An 18271-nucleotide genomic window follows, 5' to 3' on the forward strand; every position below is an offset into this window, starting at 1 on the left:
GGGGGATACGGTGAACGGGGGGGGGTTACAGCGGCACAGGGGTGCAGGGGGATCCGGGGTGCGCGGTGTACGGGGGTGCACGGGGACGGGGACGCAGAGGAACCGGGGTGCGCTGTGGGGGACTCGGGGTGCGCAGGAACGGGGCGGGGGGGGGGTGCGCGGTGTATCGGGGTGCGCAAGGACGGGGATGCGCGGGGAGCGACGAATCCGTGCGAACAGGGATCGGGGCGCACAGCGATTTGGGGCGCAGAGGGACGGGGGTACACGGGGATCCGGGGTTCACGGTGTACGAGGGGACACGGGGCTCTGCGCCGGGAGCGGGGTGCAGGAGAATCCGGGGTGCGCCGGCACTGGGGTGCGTGGTTTATCGGGGTACACTGGGAACTGGGGTTCACAGGGACTGGGACGGCTGGGGACCAGGGACCGTGGTTTATCGGGGTGCACAAAGGACCTGGGCCGGTGGGGAAGAGGTTGCGCAGGATCCCGGAGGGGGGCACGGGGATCCCGAGAGTGCGTGGGCTCCCGGGGCTGCAAGAGCGGGACGGGCTCTTCTCGAGAAACACCCATTTTTTTTTGGTCAAAGAAGAAAATTTCTGCACGTAAAGAGCCTTTCGCACACGAGAGTAACTGAGTTCGAGGGGCGAAAGGCAACGGGGACAGCCCCGCGCTGCCTTCAGGGTGCGAGATTTGGGGTTCTTGAATGTTCCTCCTTGGTACATCGATGCTGAACCGCAGGAAAAACTCGAAACAAGCGTTTAATAAAACGAACTCATTTAATACGGGAACCAAATGAGCCATTTTGTTATCAGTCCCTTCAGAAAAACCCTGCACCTCCCCGGGGAAACGGAGTCGACAGTAACAGTCGGTTCGCACCAAAAAATAGCAGCTCCCTCCCAGAGATAAAAAAGCGAGCACACCTCGCCCTGAGCACAGAAAATTCCTCTTTTTCCCTCCCGGCAGTGCGTGCCTGAGGCCGGCAGTAAAAAATACAGTACAAAAATACATTATTGTAACAAAATACGTGGTGTTCTTGCCCCCGGCAACAAGCCAGGGTAATTCTCATGTCTTAGATGTACAAGTTTACGACGATGTTGTTCACCCTTGTCTTCAGCTCATAAATATCTTCAGCATCTTGGGGCTTAGGAATTTTTACCCCTCTTTAAAAAAATAACTAACTACTAAAACTAACTATATACACTTCTAAAACCCTCATTTGTCAGAATTTACAACAGATTCTTCCTTTATATAAAAAGGTTTTCAGCAAATATCGAATGACCTCTTCTTTGAAAGAAATCCAAGTGTTTTTTTCCTCCCAAAAGGTACATCCCCAAAAGCGGGGACTTAAAAAGTCCACCGGTTTATACAGCCGGGTCTCTCGCCGAGGTGCTGAAAGCCATGTGGCAGTCCGTAAGGCTCCCAAAATAAGAGGTTATTAGCAAAAAAAGCTGACGGGAGCCGTAAAAATCAATTAAAAAGCAAAGGCAGGGTAACACTGTGGTTGTACCAAAGGCACCCGGTATTTCAGAGCTCGCAAGACTGCCAATGTTGGGTGGCATGCTTACTTTGTACAAAAAAATAAAAATAAAAATCTTACTTACTGAAACCAGCAAGTCAAACATGGTTTTCTCTTTCCTTCACACCTTTTTGTGGGGTCAGAAAACCCAATTACACCAACAGCCAGGGATAAAAAAATAACCTTTTTCTTATCATAATAAAATGAACCAAAATGAGTCTAAACTTTTTGGCTTGGCTCTTCTCGTGCCTATCTGGAATTTCTTGCATCCCAAAGTTGGCCAAATTGCTGTATCTTTCCAAGCGATGGCTCGCTGGCGGCTGTGCACAACCTCGGGAGGGCTCTTCCAGCCCTCCAAGGCGTTGGAGTTTAGTCCCAAGATCAGTTAAGCGGTGACGGCACTGACAGATCCGTGGAAGAGAAACAGCAAACGGCTTTTTGAACAGGGTTCGTTCAGGTGAGGAGCCGGAAAAAGAAAACCCGCCTGGTGTTCATATGTAGTAGCGTTTTGACCGTGAAATGTTTTAAATAATATCATCACAAAACCTGCACAGGAGTTACAAACACTTCCCCTCCTCCCACAAAGAAGAGCTTAAATTATCCCGTTTCATAGTAAGTCCGCGTTTAAGTCAACAATGTAATGGTGTCGCTCAGTTCATCTTGCCAGAGGAGCATCGTTCCTCTGAACCGGCATCCCGCTGGAGATGTTACTCTCCAAAAATCCACAGAACGTTGACTCCCGATAAACCAAGATTGACACGCCTGTACAAACAAAAGTTATCATAATAAATCACATGTAAACTAAAGTGCCTGTTTAAAACATTAACCAAAAACCTAACAATTCCACGCTTTGGTGTTTTAACACGCAGGCGCTTTGCCGTGAATTGAGCGTGGCTCTTTCAGAATGAAGGGGAATCTGGACATCGCTTTTATTGCTCACACACGTCAGATTGACCCCATTTTATGAAAAAGCTGCGATTGTTTCAAACGAGAAGATGATTTTAACACCACCAATATCATCCCGCTGTAGCGATTTCAGTTTGAAGTGCCTTCAGACAAGGCGCTTCAAAACAGGACGCTCCGTTCACATCTCGTACGCAGCATGATGGCAGGTAACGTCGGTTACTTACCCCAGCATGCCGGATTCTTTTGTCTTTATGATATACAGAAACATAAGCAAGGTATGGAACATGTTGTTTCTGCCCTGAATCCACAGGAAGAGAAAAGAACTTAGAAATCAGGCCACTGACAAGTAATCATAGCAGTATTTCAGGCAGAATAAGCAACCACAGAGAAAGACATCACGGGGTGGCATTATGGGGTGGGTTGTCAGGCTTTTTGCCTTAATACTTTACTTTTTTTCAATTAGGTAAATACCAGAAAAAGACCAAAGGTGGTTTTTGGCTGGATTATCAACTCCAAATAATTTAAATGCTGGAACTTTTCAGAAAGCAGAGATCCAGCAACAAACAGGGATCAATATAAAATTAAAATTCACAGGAGAATTTCACTGTTTTGAGACTGGAAGCTTCCCCCCAGAATTCCTACGGACAAGCACCGGGCTCGCTGGCCTTAAGGTGTGATAAGGGATCAGGGATTACATGACTCGATATTTTAAAATAAATTGTCAGAAAATGAACAAGAGGAAGCTTCGACCACTGTACTTCTGTATCTCAAATAGATACTAAAGCTATTATTTAGTAGCAGACTAAGTACCATGTTGTGGTCAAAGACCAAGCTAATGTTTACTTCCTGCATTGGGCCGGCCTACGTGTAAATAGTCAATAAATGTGGCTAGGACCTAAAAAAACCCCCAAATCAGACCTGCCAACGATTTCCTAACAGCAGAAGAAGAACACTAACACCATCCTACCTTGGGTAGGTTGTAGACGTGGCGCTGGTAGATCAGCTCGTAGTGGGGCGGATTGATGCTGCTTTGGTAGATGCAAAACACGTTTTCATTTGAAGTGTCTGCGAATGAAAAGTTTAAGAGACGACGGGGATTTCAAAGGCGCTGACGTCATCCAAGAGGCAAAGAGCAGCTAAATGTGAGTGCCAGTACCTGGTTTATCTGGTGTCTGAATGAAGTGTTGGGAAGTGAAGGTTTTGCCGTCGGGATACTTGGGGTGAGGCGGCAGCCTGGAGTCGAGGTAAGTGCAGAATACATGCATAATGATCTGGGCAAAGGAAAACAAATCTCACTTTAGCGTCCTTAAAAATAGAGCAGCTTTCTTGCCAGAATCTCAGGTGTTAGTTACAGTATTTGATAGTCTGTGGTTGGAATGCTGACTTAACCCCTCTGTGTTTAGGAGCCCGAGGCAGCCCAATGCTTGAAGCAGAGATGTCAACTGTTCAGGCATGCCGCTGGCGTGAAGGCAAGTTTATTTCTTCCAGTAAGTGAAACAGCGTCAGTCACAATGCGATAAAACTGCTGCTGCACGTCAGGAGCGCAGCTCCCGCACAAGCAACTTTATCCCGGCATCTTGCAGAATTTGGCAAACTTAGTGTATTTAGGCCATGAACTCCAAGCCATCTGTTTTAGTGATGGGTTCTGCACTAGTTGCGAGGATTTGGCTGAGAAGGGCAGATGAAATCAAATTATGGCTTCGCCGACACCACACCTATCGAGCAAATTTCTCCTTTTTCCTCACGAAAGGCAAAACAAAAATCACTGGAAAAACCTGAGCTGGCCCTGGGTCTTATTAAGAATGCCAAAATTTTGAAATAAAGTCCTAGAACCCAGAAAACCATGCCACAGCCTGCTAGTTGTGTTTTAACCCTTCCTGCAGAGTTCTCAACATTTTATGTGGGCAACCTCACCAAATTATCTGCAATCTGGTACTTTCTGTGTTCATTATATATAAACAGGACAAAACAAAAGAATTTCTCTGGGCTAAATGCCAAAAGTCTCTAGAAATCTGGGAGATGCACCTTGGAAATCACAGATTTGTATTACCTGCAGCGTGATTAACAAAAATGCGAAATTGTGTAATTTTTTTTTTTTTTATAGTAATTGTCTTGAGTAAGTTCATGTCAAAACTTCATGGCAAGTGTTTATTTTAACCTGTTATATCAGAACTTCTTTCCTAGAATTCTTAGAAGTTTAATATACTGCCCAACACTACCTCTCCCAGCTGGTTTTGACAGAAGACTGAATTCCAGGGTGCGCTACTCTGTCTCACGATCTTTAAACGCTTTGGAGCTGCTCACCCTGCTGTCTATCGAGACACAAAGAGTTGCTCCGTGGCCAGTCACTACCAAATATTTAATCATATTCACAAACAGAAAAATCAAGTCCTATTTCAAGACTGATTTTGTACAACTTCAGCTTCCAGCAATTGAATCTCACTATATCTTTGTCAGCAAAGCTGTGAAGCTTTGACATTCAGATCTCCTGGTTTTTATTCTCCCAAGTAACTGCAAATCTGTTTGCAGTGGGGAAAAAAAAATAAATCACCCTAACTCTACTTTCAGATACAGAGTTCAGTTGAAGACTCACACTGTAAAGCCTGTTTTCTACTCCCTGAATTGTTCTGTGGTCTTCCTTTCAATTATTTCAATTACCTCAGCTGAATTTTCAAGTCACTGTTTACACTCAGGGAGGTGCTCTTCCTCCTGACCTTTCAGATTAACGGGCTAAGCATCACTACAAGTCTCTCAAGGAAGATATGCACCATCTTCAGATCTCTCACAAAATAGTACCAAATTAAAGAGCAGTCCTGCCACTCGATCTGCATTTTTTTCCTCTGTCCATTATAGCAAAGGAAAATGGGAACAAGGTGAAAGGTTTTCCTTGCATTAAAAACTCTTAGGTGAAGGCAGACATTTTTCTTTTTAAAAAGTATAGCAAGAGAACTGCCCCAACGAGATCCCCACCTGCCAGGATGCTCCCTGTAGTCATCTGACAGACATTTCAGAGGAGTCTTAATTAAGAGCCTGGCCCAAGACTAAGATATGCAACTGCATTTTTGTGATCTACGCGATGTCCAATCCCATTTGCATTATGCCCCACGGAATCTCACCGACTACAACGGGATTACCTGTGTAAGTGATGCTAACAGGATTTTACCATGTTCCTCAAAAGACTTACTGATTAGCCTCTCGAAAACCTATGCCAAAAGGCAACCCACTTTAAGCTGTCGTATCAAGACGTCTTTCAAAACTTACAGAGGAGTCGGTGGGCAAGTCGGTGTCCCACTTGCGGCCTTTGAAATCCCCTCCTCTGTTCCATCGGAATGAACTCATGCATCCGCCCTGAGAAAGCTCTGAAAGCAACAAAATTTATTCAGTTACTGCAGGTTGAAAGTGTATGAAAGCCGTATTTTATGCTAGTTTCAGGAGGTTCATACATGTTTCTGGTGTACAAAATAGGAAAAATTCAGCTAATGAAATGCTTGTAAAGATACTAATATGGGGATGTAAATTTACAGGATGATTTTTATTTGTAGTTAATGAGGGGATTAAATCCAGCACTTTGCACCCCAAGCACGCAGGAGGAAAATGAGAAATAAGGCTTTTTAAAACATTCCCAAAGTTACATTCAAGTCCCACATCATTCCATCGCTATAAAAAGAGAAAGCTGTGAAGAAATATCTCTCCTGCTTAAAAGCAGCTCTCATCCCTGCCGTGACTCCTCAAACGTCTCCACTGAAGGAATGTCTGATGCCACCATGACTTGACGTGGTAATGAAAGTGGTTTAAAGTCAGTATGGTGACACCACGTACCTTTGATTCTTTCTACCAAATACTCCTGGTTTGGTGTAAGATCCAAATACTGCACTATAGCGTTCAGGGTTGGAATGAGCGGAGCTTTAACGAGCGCTGCCTGCTTCAGACTGCTGATGCTGGCTTCTGCAACACAAGAAGAGCCAGTACATCAGCTATGACCACCACAGAACTCCCAACAACCTCCCTTACCAGGTGTCGCTACAAAGAGCTCTCCTTTTTGGTGCATGATTTAAAGTCCTAGAAACACTGAACATGTGACACTACCCCAAACTCTCATTTCAATTCCAACAAAGTAGCAGATGTCTGCTTCGCATCACAGAACATAAAAGCTACAAGGAACCAACACCCACTTTGAAGAGCAAAGGGAGAGTAATGAGGTGGGGACGAGGGCAGCATTGACCAGTTTTTCTGCAGGCATCACAACGGACACAGCCCTTGAGGAGACACTACCAGAAACAGCCCGCAAAAGGTGAATTTAATTTAAATGCAGCATATCAAATCCACTTCTTGGTTAAGGGAATATAAATTTGAAGCAACAAGAGAAGCAGTTCCTTCAGAATTGTTTCGTGACATGAAAAACAGAACTCCAGTTAGTTCATCAGAATTTAAAAAAATAGCTCTTTCAGAAAGCAGCTGATTCTAAGGAAGAATTTGGAAAAGCACATAGGACTGGAGACACTGAGAATTTATAGGATGACCCTGACAGTTTATAGCACATCTATCCTTGAAATGTTTTCTGACAGCTTAAGGTGCAATAATCAATGATAATTTGAGCCTGTAATTCCCCAGCAGGAAGTTTAGGGGGGAAAAAAAAAAAAAGAAAAAAAAGAGAGAGGTTTATGAATTTTATATGAGACAGGCATCAGTGTGACTTCATCAGTATTTCCAGAAGTCTTATGAAGAACTTTTCCAGCTTAATGAAATGCATGACACGGAACAAAGACCACACCAATATAGAGCAGAAATGGAACAGTAACATTTAACAAACCTAATTTATACAACACCTATTCAACACCCCAGCTATGGAGCGGCCGGCCCTCTATCAACCACCACCAGGAACCCCAAAGCTACTGCCTTATCCTACCTCCGATCTGCAATTCTGGACACCCCATTCTTCTCAGCTGAGTGCTCACAGACTCGACCTCTTGGACAAGTGGCACCAGAATAGTCTCATTAATCCACTAGGAAAGAAATATGTGAAAATTCAAGAGGTCAGAAGCAACAAAAATGTTAAAAAACCCCAACCCTTAGCTTACATCCTACTAATCATCACCATTACAATCACAAAGAAGCTTAACAACAGAAACACTGAAGGCAACCAAGGAGGAAAGTAATTAAACTAGAATATCAAGTTAAGGCAGAGTTTAAATGACTCTCTACTACCTTCTAAAAGGCCAGAAAATTCAATGTAAAGAAGTCAGGAAAACAAATCTCTAGAAAGTATCAGATAAAGCTTTTCTGAACAATGAGGAAAGGGGTATTACGAAGCACAGCCGTCCAACCATAAAGATAATTTATACTTTGATGGGTCCTCTCACATTTGTTTCAGGAAATCAAGGAGCTGATAAACACTCTATGTGGGATTTGTACGTGACAGGATTTGGAAACTGAAGCAAGCTGGCCCTAGATTTAGGAACAGATGCTCCAGGAATCTGGTACAGATCTCATACAAATCTTTGCTTTTCACTGATCTTACTATTTAAAAACAAAACAAAACAAGCTTGTTTTGTAAAGCTACATACTTGATAGATGCTATGACTGAAGGGGCAATTCAAAGTTAGATTTACTAATTATTTTGCCACAGTGTGCAATTAAGTCCCCTCTGCTATAGCAATTCCTATTGATAAGATCAAGATTTTTCTTTTTGCTTTTTATTATGACTGTCAGAAAAAGTCAACCTTTGGGTTGGAATTTTCCATGCTTTGAGCCCAGGAGAATGAGTTAGAAATACTGCAGAAACATCAATTTAGCAATCTGAGTTACAGCAAGGAAAACCAAATCTTGTCATATCCGAGATGCTTTTGTTTGTCATTCAAAGGTGGATGAACTTCACAGCTGTGAAGTTTTCAGAATGCAAAACCCCGAGGTCAGGTTGAAAACGCATCTCAGCAGTCCCCTCTTACAAGCATGGTGTGTTTTTATCTCCTTGTTCCAGCCCACCCCAATCCTCAAACAGACACTGCAATTCTTCCTGCCTCCTTCGTCATACAGTGGACACTGAAGTAGTTTTCCACTCTGCTGCGCTCGTTCTTAAAAACCAGGGAGTCTTTAGAGATGGGACTTACGTTTCTGAACTTAGCGGTCCAGGAATCCATGTGATCAAGGAGCTGCCGGTTCATTGTCACCCGTGCCCAGACCTACGGAAAGGTTTATTTAGTACATATGAGAACTTAACAGAATACCAAGAGTTTTTAGGGTCTACGAAAATTTCTGATACTAACTACAGCACGTAATTCAAATAGCATTTTTCGCAAAATTTTTATACATCTGCTGGCTGTATCCTGTGACTTCTACAGCAGCTTCACATATGACACTCCCACTCTCTATTCACAGTACAATCATCCTGAGTGAGCCCAAATTCAGTTTTAAGCTCTCCACTCTATTAGGATAAAATTGGTCTGAACTGTAGGCTTGATTTAAGAGGTATTTGAATGGAACCTTCATTAGGTTAATGCAGGAAATAAAGAAAATCGATCAAATTTAATTGAAGCCACATGAATTGTGTTCCTTTGCATCAGACTTCTTTCAGACGCAAGCGTAAAGGCAGTGCTTTATATCCTTCAGCTGTTCCACTGGGTTAAATACAGATCAGTTTCAACTCAGTTTTTACGTCACAAATGTATTTATCCAGCATAAGCCTTGCTCTCCGAGGGAGAAATAATTTTCCAACTACAACTCAGAATTTGCAATGTCCATTTACAGTGACAAGGAGTCTTGCAAGCTGTATGAAGATGGTTAAATGCTAGAGGATTTCCCCCTCCCACATTCTTGATACAGCTCAAATCCAAACCGTTACATGAAGCTGTACATTCTAGGGGCCTCCTTCTCCCTCTTGACCACCTTGCTGCTGAATTTACCTCTTCTGCAGCCTGTTTTGAGCTCAGATCAGCTTCGTCCTTGTGTGCAGATGGAGCCTGGGACCTGCAAGCCAGCTGATACTGGAACTTTCTCAGCATCTGTGCGTAGTCTGCCATGGAACGGCTGTAGTTCCAAAAAGTTGGGCTGCTGGAAGGAGAGCTGGAATCTGAACTTCCTGAAACGATTCATACATTAAACAGTCATGTACAATTATTGCCAAGTAATTCCAGAAGCAACAGTAGAGGCACAACAGGTCAGTGTATTAAGGCTTTGACAAGAGACACGAACACGAACTGCCATGAATACATACACTGAAGTTAGTCTGCATAAACACTGATTTCACCCTTGATTGTCCCTATCCAGGACAAAAACTGCCTGCAGGTAATTCACCCCCTTTATCTGAAATGCCTTCTCTACAAGATATCCCTCTCATCAAGGTGATAAAGCCTGACATCTTATCATGGTCCACTACAGCCAACAAATGCTACAGAGACAATCTATCAGCACACATTTCCATATGCTGCAACAGCAGCATATATCCTATCCAAAGGAATACTTTGGAGGAAAACTTTCCGAAGCTCCTAAGCCATGGAGACATGTAGAAACAATGGCATCCTACCTCATGTCCTAATTACTCAGTAGAAGACCAAACTGTTCAGCAGCAGCCTTTACCAAGGTCACAGGTGATTACCATAAATGAATTAGGTCTATTCACTAGTACGAGTACACTGGAATCCTTTGCAACGTCTCTCATCCACAAAAGCCAATCTCAAATAAAACCACCACCTTCTCATTGCCAAACTTTTCCGATCAAATCAGTTTGTTTATTTACCTAGTTGAACTCTGTGCTGTTTCTCTTCTTCATTTCGAAGGAAGGTGTCCAGTGACTTGAGCTCTGTCATATAGTCTTCTTTGCCAGTGGGAGAATTATAGTGAATGGGTGAAGAGCGGTAACGAGACCTTAGCCCACCGCTTTCCACTGGTCCAATACTCATAGGGTACGGTGATCCACCAGGAGAGGGGCTGAAGCTGGAAACCTCGGGTGAATAAAACCAAACAATTGTGTCATTTTTTTTCTACTTTGTATTTACATTTTAGGTTCTTATTTTTGCTTTGTTCTGAAACAAATTAGCCACTCTAAAACAACTGAAGTGACACTAGGGAAAAAGCACAGATCCCAATACGACAAATTTACATCTACTTTGCAAAAGGAACAAACACACATAATACACAACTCTCCGCTGGCTGCTGCTCACCTTCGATGGTATACGGCACAACACAAGGACCAAACTGTACCCTTGGGAGCTGTCTTGGTCATTACCTTGTTGTAGCTGCTGCTTGGTGAGTAGGTTACAGCACTGCCGTAAGAAGCGCTGTTGCTTGACAGAGGCTGTAACTGAGGGCTGTACCCTGTGATACAACTGGTAGTAAACTTTGGACTGGCACTGGGGGAGCGGGACGGGCTGTAACTCAACACGCTTTGACCCTGGATCGGAGGAGAAGGTGTCGAAGACGGGACTTTCTTTGCTGCCAGCTCACGTGGTGGAGTTGTTTGTACCGCTGCAATAAGGAAAAACAGAATTAGCATTGTGGATGCAGCAGCCCCAAACTCTCCTCCCCCTTTAAACGCACAACAAACGCATACACAATGTTATCTTAAGGCAATTTATAAAGATGCTAGAAGGGACACTAGAAAAATCTGGCCCCTACAGAACTCAGCAGTCAAGCCACTGATGGAAAAAAAAAGACGACCGAGACACAAAACCACAAGTCAGTACAAATCCTACAGCTTCAGATTTCTGTTAAATGTTACCAGGCACCTTGCAAAACCTAGGGGGCTTCTGTAACCTTTTCATCAGCTACTCTGCCTCCCAACTTTATGCATCTTTAGCACACTGAATGTCTTAATTTATCTGTGCAAATAAACATATGAGATCCTTGAACTTTGGTGATACAGCATTACTCCTATCTGCTTCCTGTTTTCTAGGAGCAGACTAGCAGTCTGTAATACCACTGTGCTAGCATTTTGCTTTTGGTTTATTTACCTTGTCAGGTTCTGCTGTATTTTAAAACTTTGCTTTGATGTTCAAGAGCTTTCTGAACGACTACTTTCTGGGCTCTCATTTTCAGACTTCGCAGGAAGGTCTGTCTGTCCCTCTAATTTGGTTCTCGTTATCCAGCATGATATTAGTAGGATATCAAAAGTAAATATAAACCTGCACTCTCTGCCTTGCTCCTAGTCCCGTGTATAGGTTACAAATTCCTTGTCCAACCTCACAATGTTCGAGTCTCTCACTGTCCTTCAGCGGCCACTATCATCCTGTCATTTTTCACCGTGTGTGTTTGCTCTCCCTCCAGTTCTCCCCACAAACACTCATCAAATTACTACTCAGTGTTGTGAATTTTAATACGCTGCAGGTAATTCAGTTTACCGCTCATGTCAGATGAGGTAATTCAGAACTCACTTCACTGAAGAATCCTGCCATTGAGAAAGATACCATCTCAAAAGAAAAAAAAAAAGAATAAAAAAGATTGCCAGAGAGGCTTATTACACCCACCTGCATTCTGCAACCCCAGCAGGGTCTGCTGGCCAGGACTCATGACCAAGCTCGTCGGTGCCACTGTGTATTTGAAGTACCTCCAGAAATCAAATAAGGCATTCAGGCTGAACAGAGATGCAAATGCAAGTTCTAGAAGAAACACAGAAGTTTTTACCAAAGCTTGAGCATGGGGAATAATAAAAGTGTGTTATCTGCAAAAACAGGCATATGCCCATTAAAAATAGGTCATTATTAGTGCTATCAATAAGTATGAACTTGGGCAAGTAGCTAAGATTTCTTCACCTTCTTACGCAAGAACCATTGAAGATAATTTTCCTTTCTTTATTGAGATGAATTTATATTGCTAAAATTGAATTTTTAAAAATGGATGGTCATTTCCCAAAAGGAACATAAACTACTGCAATGAAGTTTCGCAGTATTTCTCAAAAATCATCTTTTGTCAAATCATCTGTCACTCATCTCATGATCTTTCTCCCCCTCACTTCATCTCCTAATAGTATTCAACACATCTAGCTTAGAGTCTACTCCTCTGAAACAAACTTTAATTATTGTGAAATGTCATCCACACTCACAGTACAACACAGCAGTAAAATCTGCAGTGCTCTCCACACATTAAACAGATTTAATGCATCAAGCAAGTTCTTCATGCCCTTTCATGATATATCTAAGAAAGCTGTTAATACTCCTTACCTGTTACTAAAAAGGATGAAATTCCAACAGTTTCAAGGGAGATAACAGAAAGCAAAACAAAGTTTTGGTTTAAATTTAAAAAAAAAAAACCAAACCAAAACATCACACCAAGAAAAAAAAAAACAAAGCTCACTTAAAAATGACCTCCCCAGCAATAAAACTGACAAGTGAAAAAAGAAAAGAACCCTGAAAATTAATTTAAATGCTGCAGCAACTCACCAATATACCAGAGTGGCCAGTATGTGATGTTGTAATACGAGCTTATAAGTTTTCCAGTCCTGAAAAGAAAACCAAGAAGTTACCTTTTTGCAACAATTCAGTCCCAGGAAATACTTAGGGATATACAAAGTAGATGCTTTGCTTGTTTGAATCAGATGTAACAATTAACATACATTTCAGTATATATCATGCCCGCAACAGACACATTAAGGAGTCCCCAGGCCAAGACCACTTTCCGGGCTTCAGTCTCTTTCCTCATCTTGATGGTCCTGTCGATGAGGGAATTCACTGGACTCTGTTCTGGTGTCATTATCTGTAACAACAAACACAGAGAAATGACAAAATCTGTTAACTTTTATACAGTAAGATTCTCAGTCAGCACAAGATTAAAGAAAAAAAAGCAGTAATCCACACCAAACTATATAAATGGGCTTTACCTTTAGCCAGAGTCATGTTTAGCGTATTAAAAAAAAGCAGATTCTTTTTATCAGTAAAGATAGGTAATATTTCTTTAATGAACTCTACTGCCAGCACTGTCACCTCAACAGTGTCTATTTTCACCAGTGAGGTACAAATGAGAGGATAGAGACAGATTCCAACCTCATTTTTGAAAAATAACATCCTTCAGAAGCGAGAGACAAAGCTCCTGCCTTCTCCAGGCAAAGGAAGACAGAGGAAGGAAAGGCCTTGCACAATCCTGCAGTATTTTTATTGAAAATTCCCACTCATTTCAGTAGGTAACAGAGTATTTTCAGATTGTACAGCCACCTCCTGTGGGCTCACCACATCTGAAAGGTAGCAAGCTTTATGCCCAGTAACACCTTATGTGAAAGAAATAACTCTGGTGACCTTTTCTGCTAGTCTTGTCACCAAAATATGCTACTGTTCCTTCCTGCAACTTGCTTAAAAACTTGTCACATAATTCTTCACTAGACGGGAACATAAATAATTTGCTTTTTGGGAGAAATACTTCAACTGTACATTACTACCTTAAAAAAAAAAATACAAACCCCGAATCACATTACCTTCTTCTTACTGGTACAATGATTCAACGGTGAAATAGTTAACATCAGGATTACTGGAAGAATTATACAAGAACATGTTGCCTGGTACTTTTCTTGACAGGGTTTTGATCCATTTTGAGCCCCAAGACTTCCCTTCCCACACTGACAAATGTAGCAGCCCTAAGCAGAGATCCTCTCCCCCATCCTCACATTCTCAGCCTCTCTCCCTGAACCATGTCCTCCTGCAGAAGCAGAAGTTGCACTGTTAAGGCACTGAAATAGAAGTGAGATTTGGTTCCTTTCTACTTGCTTAGGAAGGTTGGGTGTGGGGTTTTCACCTCCAGACCCAAATATGTCCTCCCATACCCCCTGCCCTCTTCTACTAAGGCACAGTAATGAGGGAAGGCCTCACCTTGACAACCCATAAGGCACTGACCCCAGTGCCACACATGGAGGTCCCCCACACCTCCTCTTGCCCCAAATCCCCCAGCTTCCCCCATGCATGCCCCTCTGTCACATATAGTCCCAGCTCCCCTTGCCCAAGACCCCAGGGAACCCTCCACTCAGATCTCGCTGTCACAGACAAAGAACCCCCACAGCTTCCCCTGCCACACACACAGGGATCCTCTGAGCTCCCCCTACCCAGACCCCGCCGTCACACGCAGGCAGCCTCCACATCTCCACCCCAGCCAGCAGCCCCACTCCACCCCGGGGGGCCTCTACAACTCCCCCCACTCAGACCCCACTGTCAGAGAAGCTGCCTCACCGCTCTCCCCCGCCCCCACCAGACCTCACCGTTACACACGGGCAGCCCCACAGCTCGCACTGCCCACAACCCTGTCACACAGAAGAGGCCCGACACCTGCCTCCCCCCCATCCTGACCCCTGTCACAGGGAGGCGGCCCCACATCTCCCCCCCCATCCTGACCCATCACACAGAGGCGGCCCCACAGCTCCACCCGCCCACAACCCTGTCATACACGGGTGACCCTACGCCTCAGCGGCTCGCTGCTGGACACAGCCCGGCTCTAGGCAGCCTCCCCTCAGAGCCCCCCATGCAGGCCCCAGGAACCAGGCGGTGCTAGTGGAGGGGGGGGGGGGGGCAGTCACAGTACCTGCCGCAGGACTGAGGGTCAGGGGAGGTAAGGGGACACACAATTCCCCTCAGGGAAGGCAGGGGCACCCCCTTTTCCCAGCCGGGGAGGGGGGGAAGCACAGCAGATCGCTCGCCCTCACACAGGCGAAAGGAACCGGCCGCGCCGTCTGCGCCTGCGCGAGCGCCGCCGGCCGCGTCACCGGCCGCGCCGCGCGCGGAGGGAGGGGGCGGGGCCTGTCGCTGTAGGGAGGGCAAGGGAGCTCGCGCCGCGGCCGTTGGAGGGCGCCGCGTTTTGGCGGGAAGGGGCGCGTGAGGCGGGCGGCCATGTTGTTGCGCGCCGCGGAAGGTGTGAAGATGGCGGGGGGGGGGGGGGAAGACCGCCTAACTCGCCGTCGTGCAGAGCCACACGTTGCTGTGTTTATGCTGAGTTGGCTGTATAACTAAATTAATTGATTGCACGTAGTAATGTATATCAGAGCATGCATTGCCAAGGTCAACAGTTAAAGATTTTGGGTCTGTTTGCGCGCTGTACGGGTGGAAATTCATATTTCTGTCCTGAAATCCTGTAAATGAAGAGGGTTGTGTGAATTTCGTGCTAAATCGGTGTATACAGAAGGTATTACCTGAGGTAAAGGTGGTCCCATTGGATAAGGTGGCTTGGGTGACAAGCTTGTCTCGTATGACTGGGTGGTAAATCGCGCAACATTGCCAGTGTGGTGACATACTGACTTAATCTCAGTGACGTTTTCATGTGATATGGCCTTTTGAGGCAAGAAGAGCAGGGTATGTCTAAAGATGGGAAGAATTGGGAACCAGCAAGGTGAGAGGAGCTGGACCTGGCCCGCGGCAGCATATTGAGCTGAGGTGGCTGCAACAGCTCGTACAAGACAGGGGCAGCAGCTCTGCAAAAGGAAGATTATCTGGGATGTTCTGCTTATCTGGGTTATCCAGTCTGTTTCTTAATTTTCCCCACTTTGCTTCCAGTTTGGGTAAATGCAGAATATTCCAAGTTGCTCTACTGTTATTCTGTTATAAAGAGCTGGTTATAGGAAACATATGGTAATAAAAACACAGTTGGAGAAAGGGAGGAGAGAAACTTAAACAGGCTGAAAGTTCATTTGGTAGATCTAGGCCAATGGGCGAATTCAGTTGGTTTGAAAGTCTCTTGACTTTGACTCATTTCCTAAGCAAGAGGATGAAAGCAAGAAAAGCATGAAATGGAGATAATATTGAAGGACTGTTAAAAACCTACTTTGGCCTTCTAGTCTTAAACAGTGATGCGAGGATGGGGTGAATCGCTTTTTATCAGTTACAGAGGAAGAGGAGTCTTGTGGTGCAGTTCCCAGCCTTGACACAGCTCAAGTGAGAGGAGATGAATCCCACCCAACATCCCCAAAACAAGAGATGGTCAGCTGGGTAACAGGTTGCCGAGGGGCTGCTCCGAACGCGGAAACGCTCACCCCTTGGAGAGGGGACAGCCCCGTGTCCCAGGTCCAGCGACGAGGCTCCATGGGATACCCTTTTTCCTCTCTTGGGTGGTATTACTGGCAGAATGACCCCGTGCTTTCTGGCGCTCATCGGAAACCAGATGAAAGGGAATATGATGAGGAGGAGGAAGGCTTTGGGGGGATCAGAGGGAAAATCCTCCTTTGCTCCTGTGCTGGCATTTTGATTATCTGTCTTGTCTGTTGTGCTCGAGTAAGATATTTAATTCTGTGTTTTCTGCTGACACCTGCTGGCTTTTAGCAGAAGGTTATTGTGGGCTTACACAAAACTTTCCTGCCTAAAAGTCTTTCACAACCTCGGAAGTTGTTATTTATAATTATCTTATGGGATGATGTCACTGTTAGAACTGCTCTTTAATCTCCAGGTATAGGTAACTGATTGTATCTCTCCCAGTACCCTTCTTGTTATTACCAGTTACAATTCATCTGTGTGCTTGCTGTCCTAAAATGCAAAGCTAAAACATGATCCGATGGAGTGTGTGGTGCGTTATAAACTGCTGTATGACTCAAACACATGAAATCCGGGGACAACCCTGGGAAGTTGAAGGTCTTCATTTCCTAATTTAAGGAAATTTGAGTTGGAAAAAAGTAGCTCCACTGCGGTCAGTGTTGTTGCACTGGCATATAGCTGCAGATTTTCCAGAGAGATCAAAATGAGGGTTCTGCTTCTAAAATGGTGCCAGTCACATCTACGAATGGTGAGCCACATACTGAAATCCCTACTCATTCTTTATCCAGGGCATACCCAAGGTGCCTTGCGGATTAGGAACATGGAAATAATCCATTACTTACAGAAATAATAGTTCTCTCACCAGTAATCCAAAATTAATTGCTTTATAGCCAATTAACTTTGATCATCTAGGAGATGAGTTGCAGACGGAGCCCTTTGCCATGTTGGTGTTACAGCTCTAGCTCGAGAAGATGAGAAAAGAAACATTTCTATCCAAAGGCGAAATGTGTGTGGGATTTCCAAGGAATATGGGCTTGTTGAGAGTCTCAGTAGAAATGGCGAAGGCATGAGGGCTCCCCTCTTGGCTGCGTTTTCCTGGGGCAGGGGCTGGCAGGGCTCCCTGTGCCGTAGCTGTGTGAGGACCAGTCAGCCTCACATCCCAGGGCCTCTCTCACAAGCTCACACATGCTTTATAGAATTAGCATTATATAAGGAATTAAAGTTTATATGTTGTTCTAAGTAACATCATCTGTACAATGTTATTTCCCTGAAACAGATTCTCCAGAAAGTCCAAGGTAAAAGATTATATTCTGACAAAAGGGAGAGCAGTTCAAAAGGTAAATATGAGTTTTGCAAGTTACGTGTAGAGTTCAAAAAAGCATTACAGAAAATGCCCAGGACCCTGTGAGAGAGCAGGGGGCAATGCAGAATGTAAGTGGAGAGGGCAGAGGGGACAAGTGGGCCAGCAGGAGCACAAGAAAAGCTCAGTCCAGCATGGGTCGTCTCCCCTCTCTTCCCCCTTCCTACTGAATTGCCAAACACTTATTTTGAGAGGATGGGAGACGAGGGGGACTGTGGGCTTGAGCTCAGTCACGCTGTGTGGGTACGGCAAGGACAGAGGCTGCCTCTTCCTTCCTAACTGTGATAGGAGAGACTACTACCCTGTATCTTGGTTGCAAGAACATTTTTTAGATAGGGGCAACAACAGAGGGTCCAGACTTTACAGAAAAGAACTGACTCCACCTAAATTTGATGACTTTTGAGGCCTTTCTAGTTGGTAGGGGGGTCATATATCGGTATGGCAATTTTAAGCAACGAGACGAAATTTGGTTAGATGATATTCATTTAACCTTTCACTTCTTAACATGTCACCACTGCATTCGTGATTCACTGCATGATACCACATCCTCTTAGGACTGTGTGGAGA

The 18271-nt window shown here is 44.5% G+C and overlaps 1 protein-coding gene across 2 annotated transcripts; it reads right to left on the bottom strand.

Moving 5' to 3' along the window:
- Positions 1–754: 754 nt before the first annotated feature.
- TMEM209 (transmembrane protein 209) lies at positions 755–15068 on the bottom strand. Of its 2 annotated transcripts, XM_030015916.2 has the most exons (16): positions 14909–15054; positions 13815–13867; positions 12963–13102; positions 12790–12848; positions 11878–12009; positions 10641–10879; positions 10152–10356; positions 9319–9494; positions 8527–8598; positions 7326–7422; positions 6239–6364; positions 5681–5778; positions 3576–3690; positions 3387–3484; positions 2644–2717; positions 755–2275 (listed from the first exon to the last, which is right to left on the bottom strand). In XM_030015916.2, exons 2-16 carry the CDS (start codon positions 13857–13859, stop codon positions 2221–2223), a joined length of 1731 nt encoding a protein of 576 aa, XP_029871776.1. In that variant the 5' UTR covers positions 13860–13867; positions 14909–15054; the 3' UTR covers positions 755–2220. The 2 variants fall into 2 exon arrangements, with proteins under 2 accessions (XP_029871776.1, XP_029871777.1); XM_030015917.1 differs by lacking the exon at positions 13815–13867 and having other exon boundaries at positions 14909–15068.
- Positions 15069–18271: the final 3203 nt, after the last annotated feature.

The sequence above is a fragment of the Aquila chrysaetos genome, chromosome 5 (genome assembly GCF_900496995.4).
Source record: "Aquila chrysaetos chrysaetos chromosome 5, bAquChr1.4, whole genome shotgun sequence".
Classification (NCBI taxonomy): Eukaryota; Metazoa; Chordata; class Aves; order Accipitriformes; family Accipitridae; genus Aquila; species Aquila chrysaetos.

Excerpts from the sequence above, each read along its gene's own strand:
- TMEM209 (XM_030015916.2), bottom strand. The coding sequence starts at position 13,859 with ATGTTAACTATTTCACCGTTGAATCATTGTACCAGTAAGAAGAAG. Across the intron at positions 9,495-10,151 it reads ACAGCACAGAGTTCAACTAG|GAAGTTCAGATTCCAGCTCT; the intron begins GTAAATAAACAA and ends GAATCGTTTCAG. Across the intron at positions 3,691-5,680 it reads ACTTGCCCACCGACTCCTCT|ATCATTATGCATGTATTCTG; the intron begins GTAAGTTTTGAA and ends TCCTTTGCCCAG.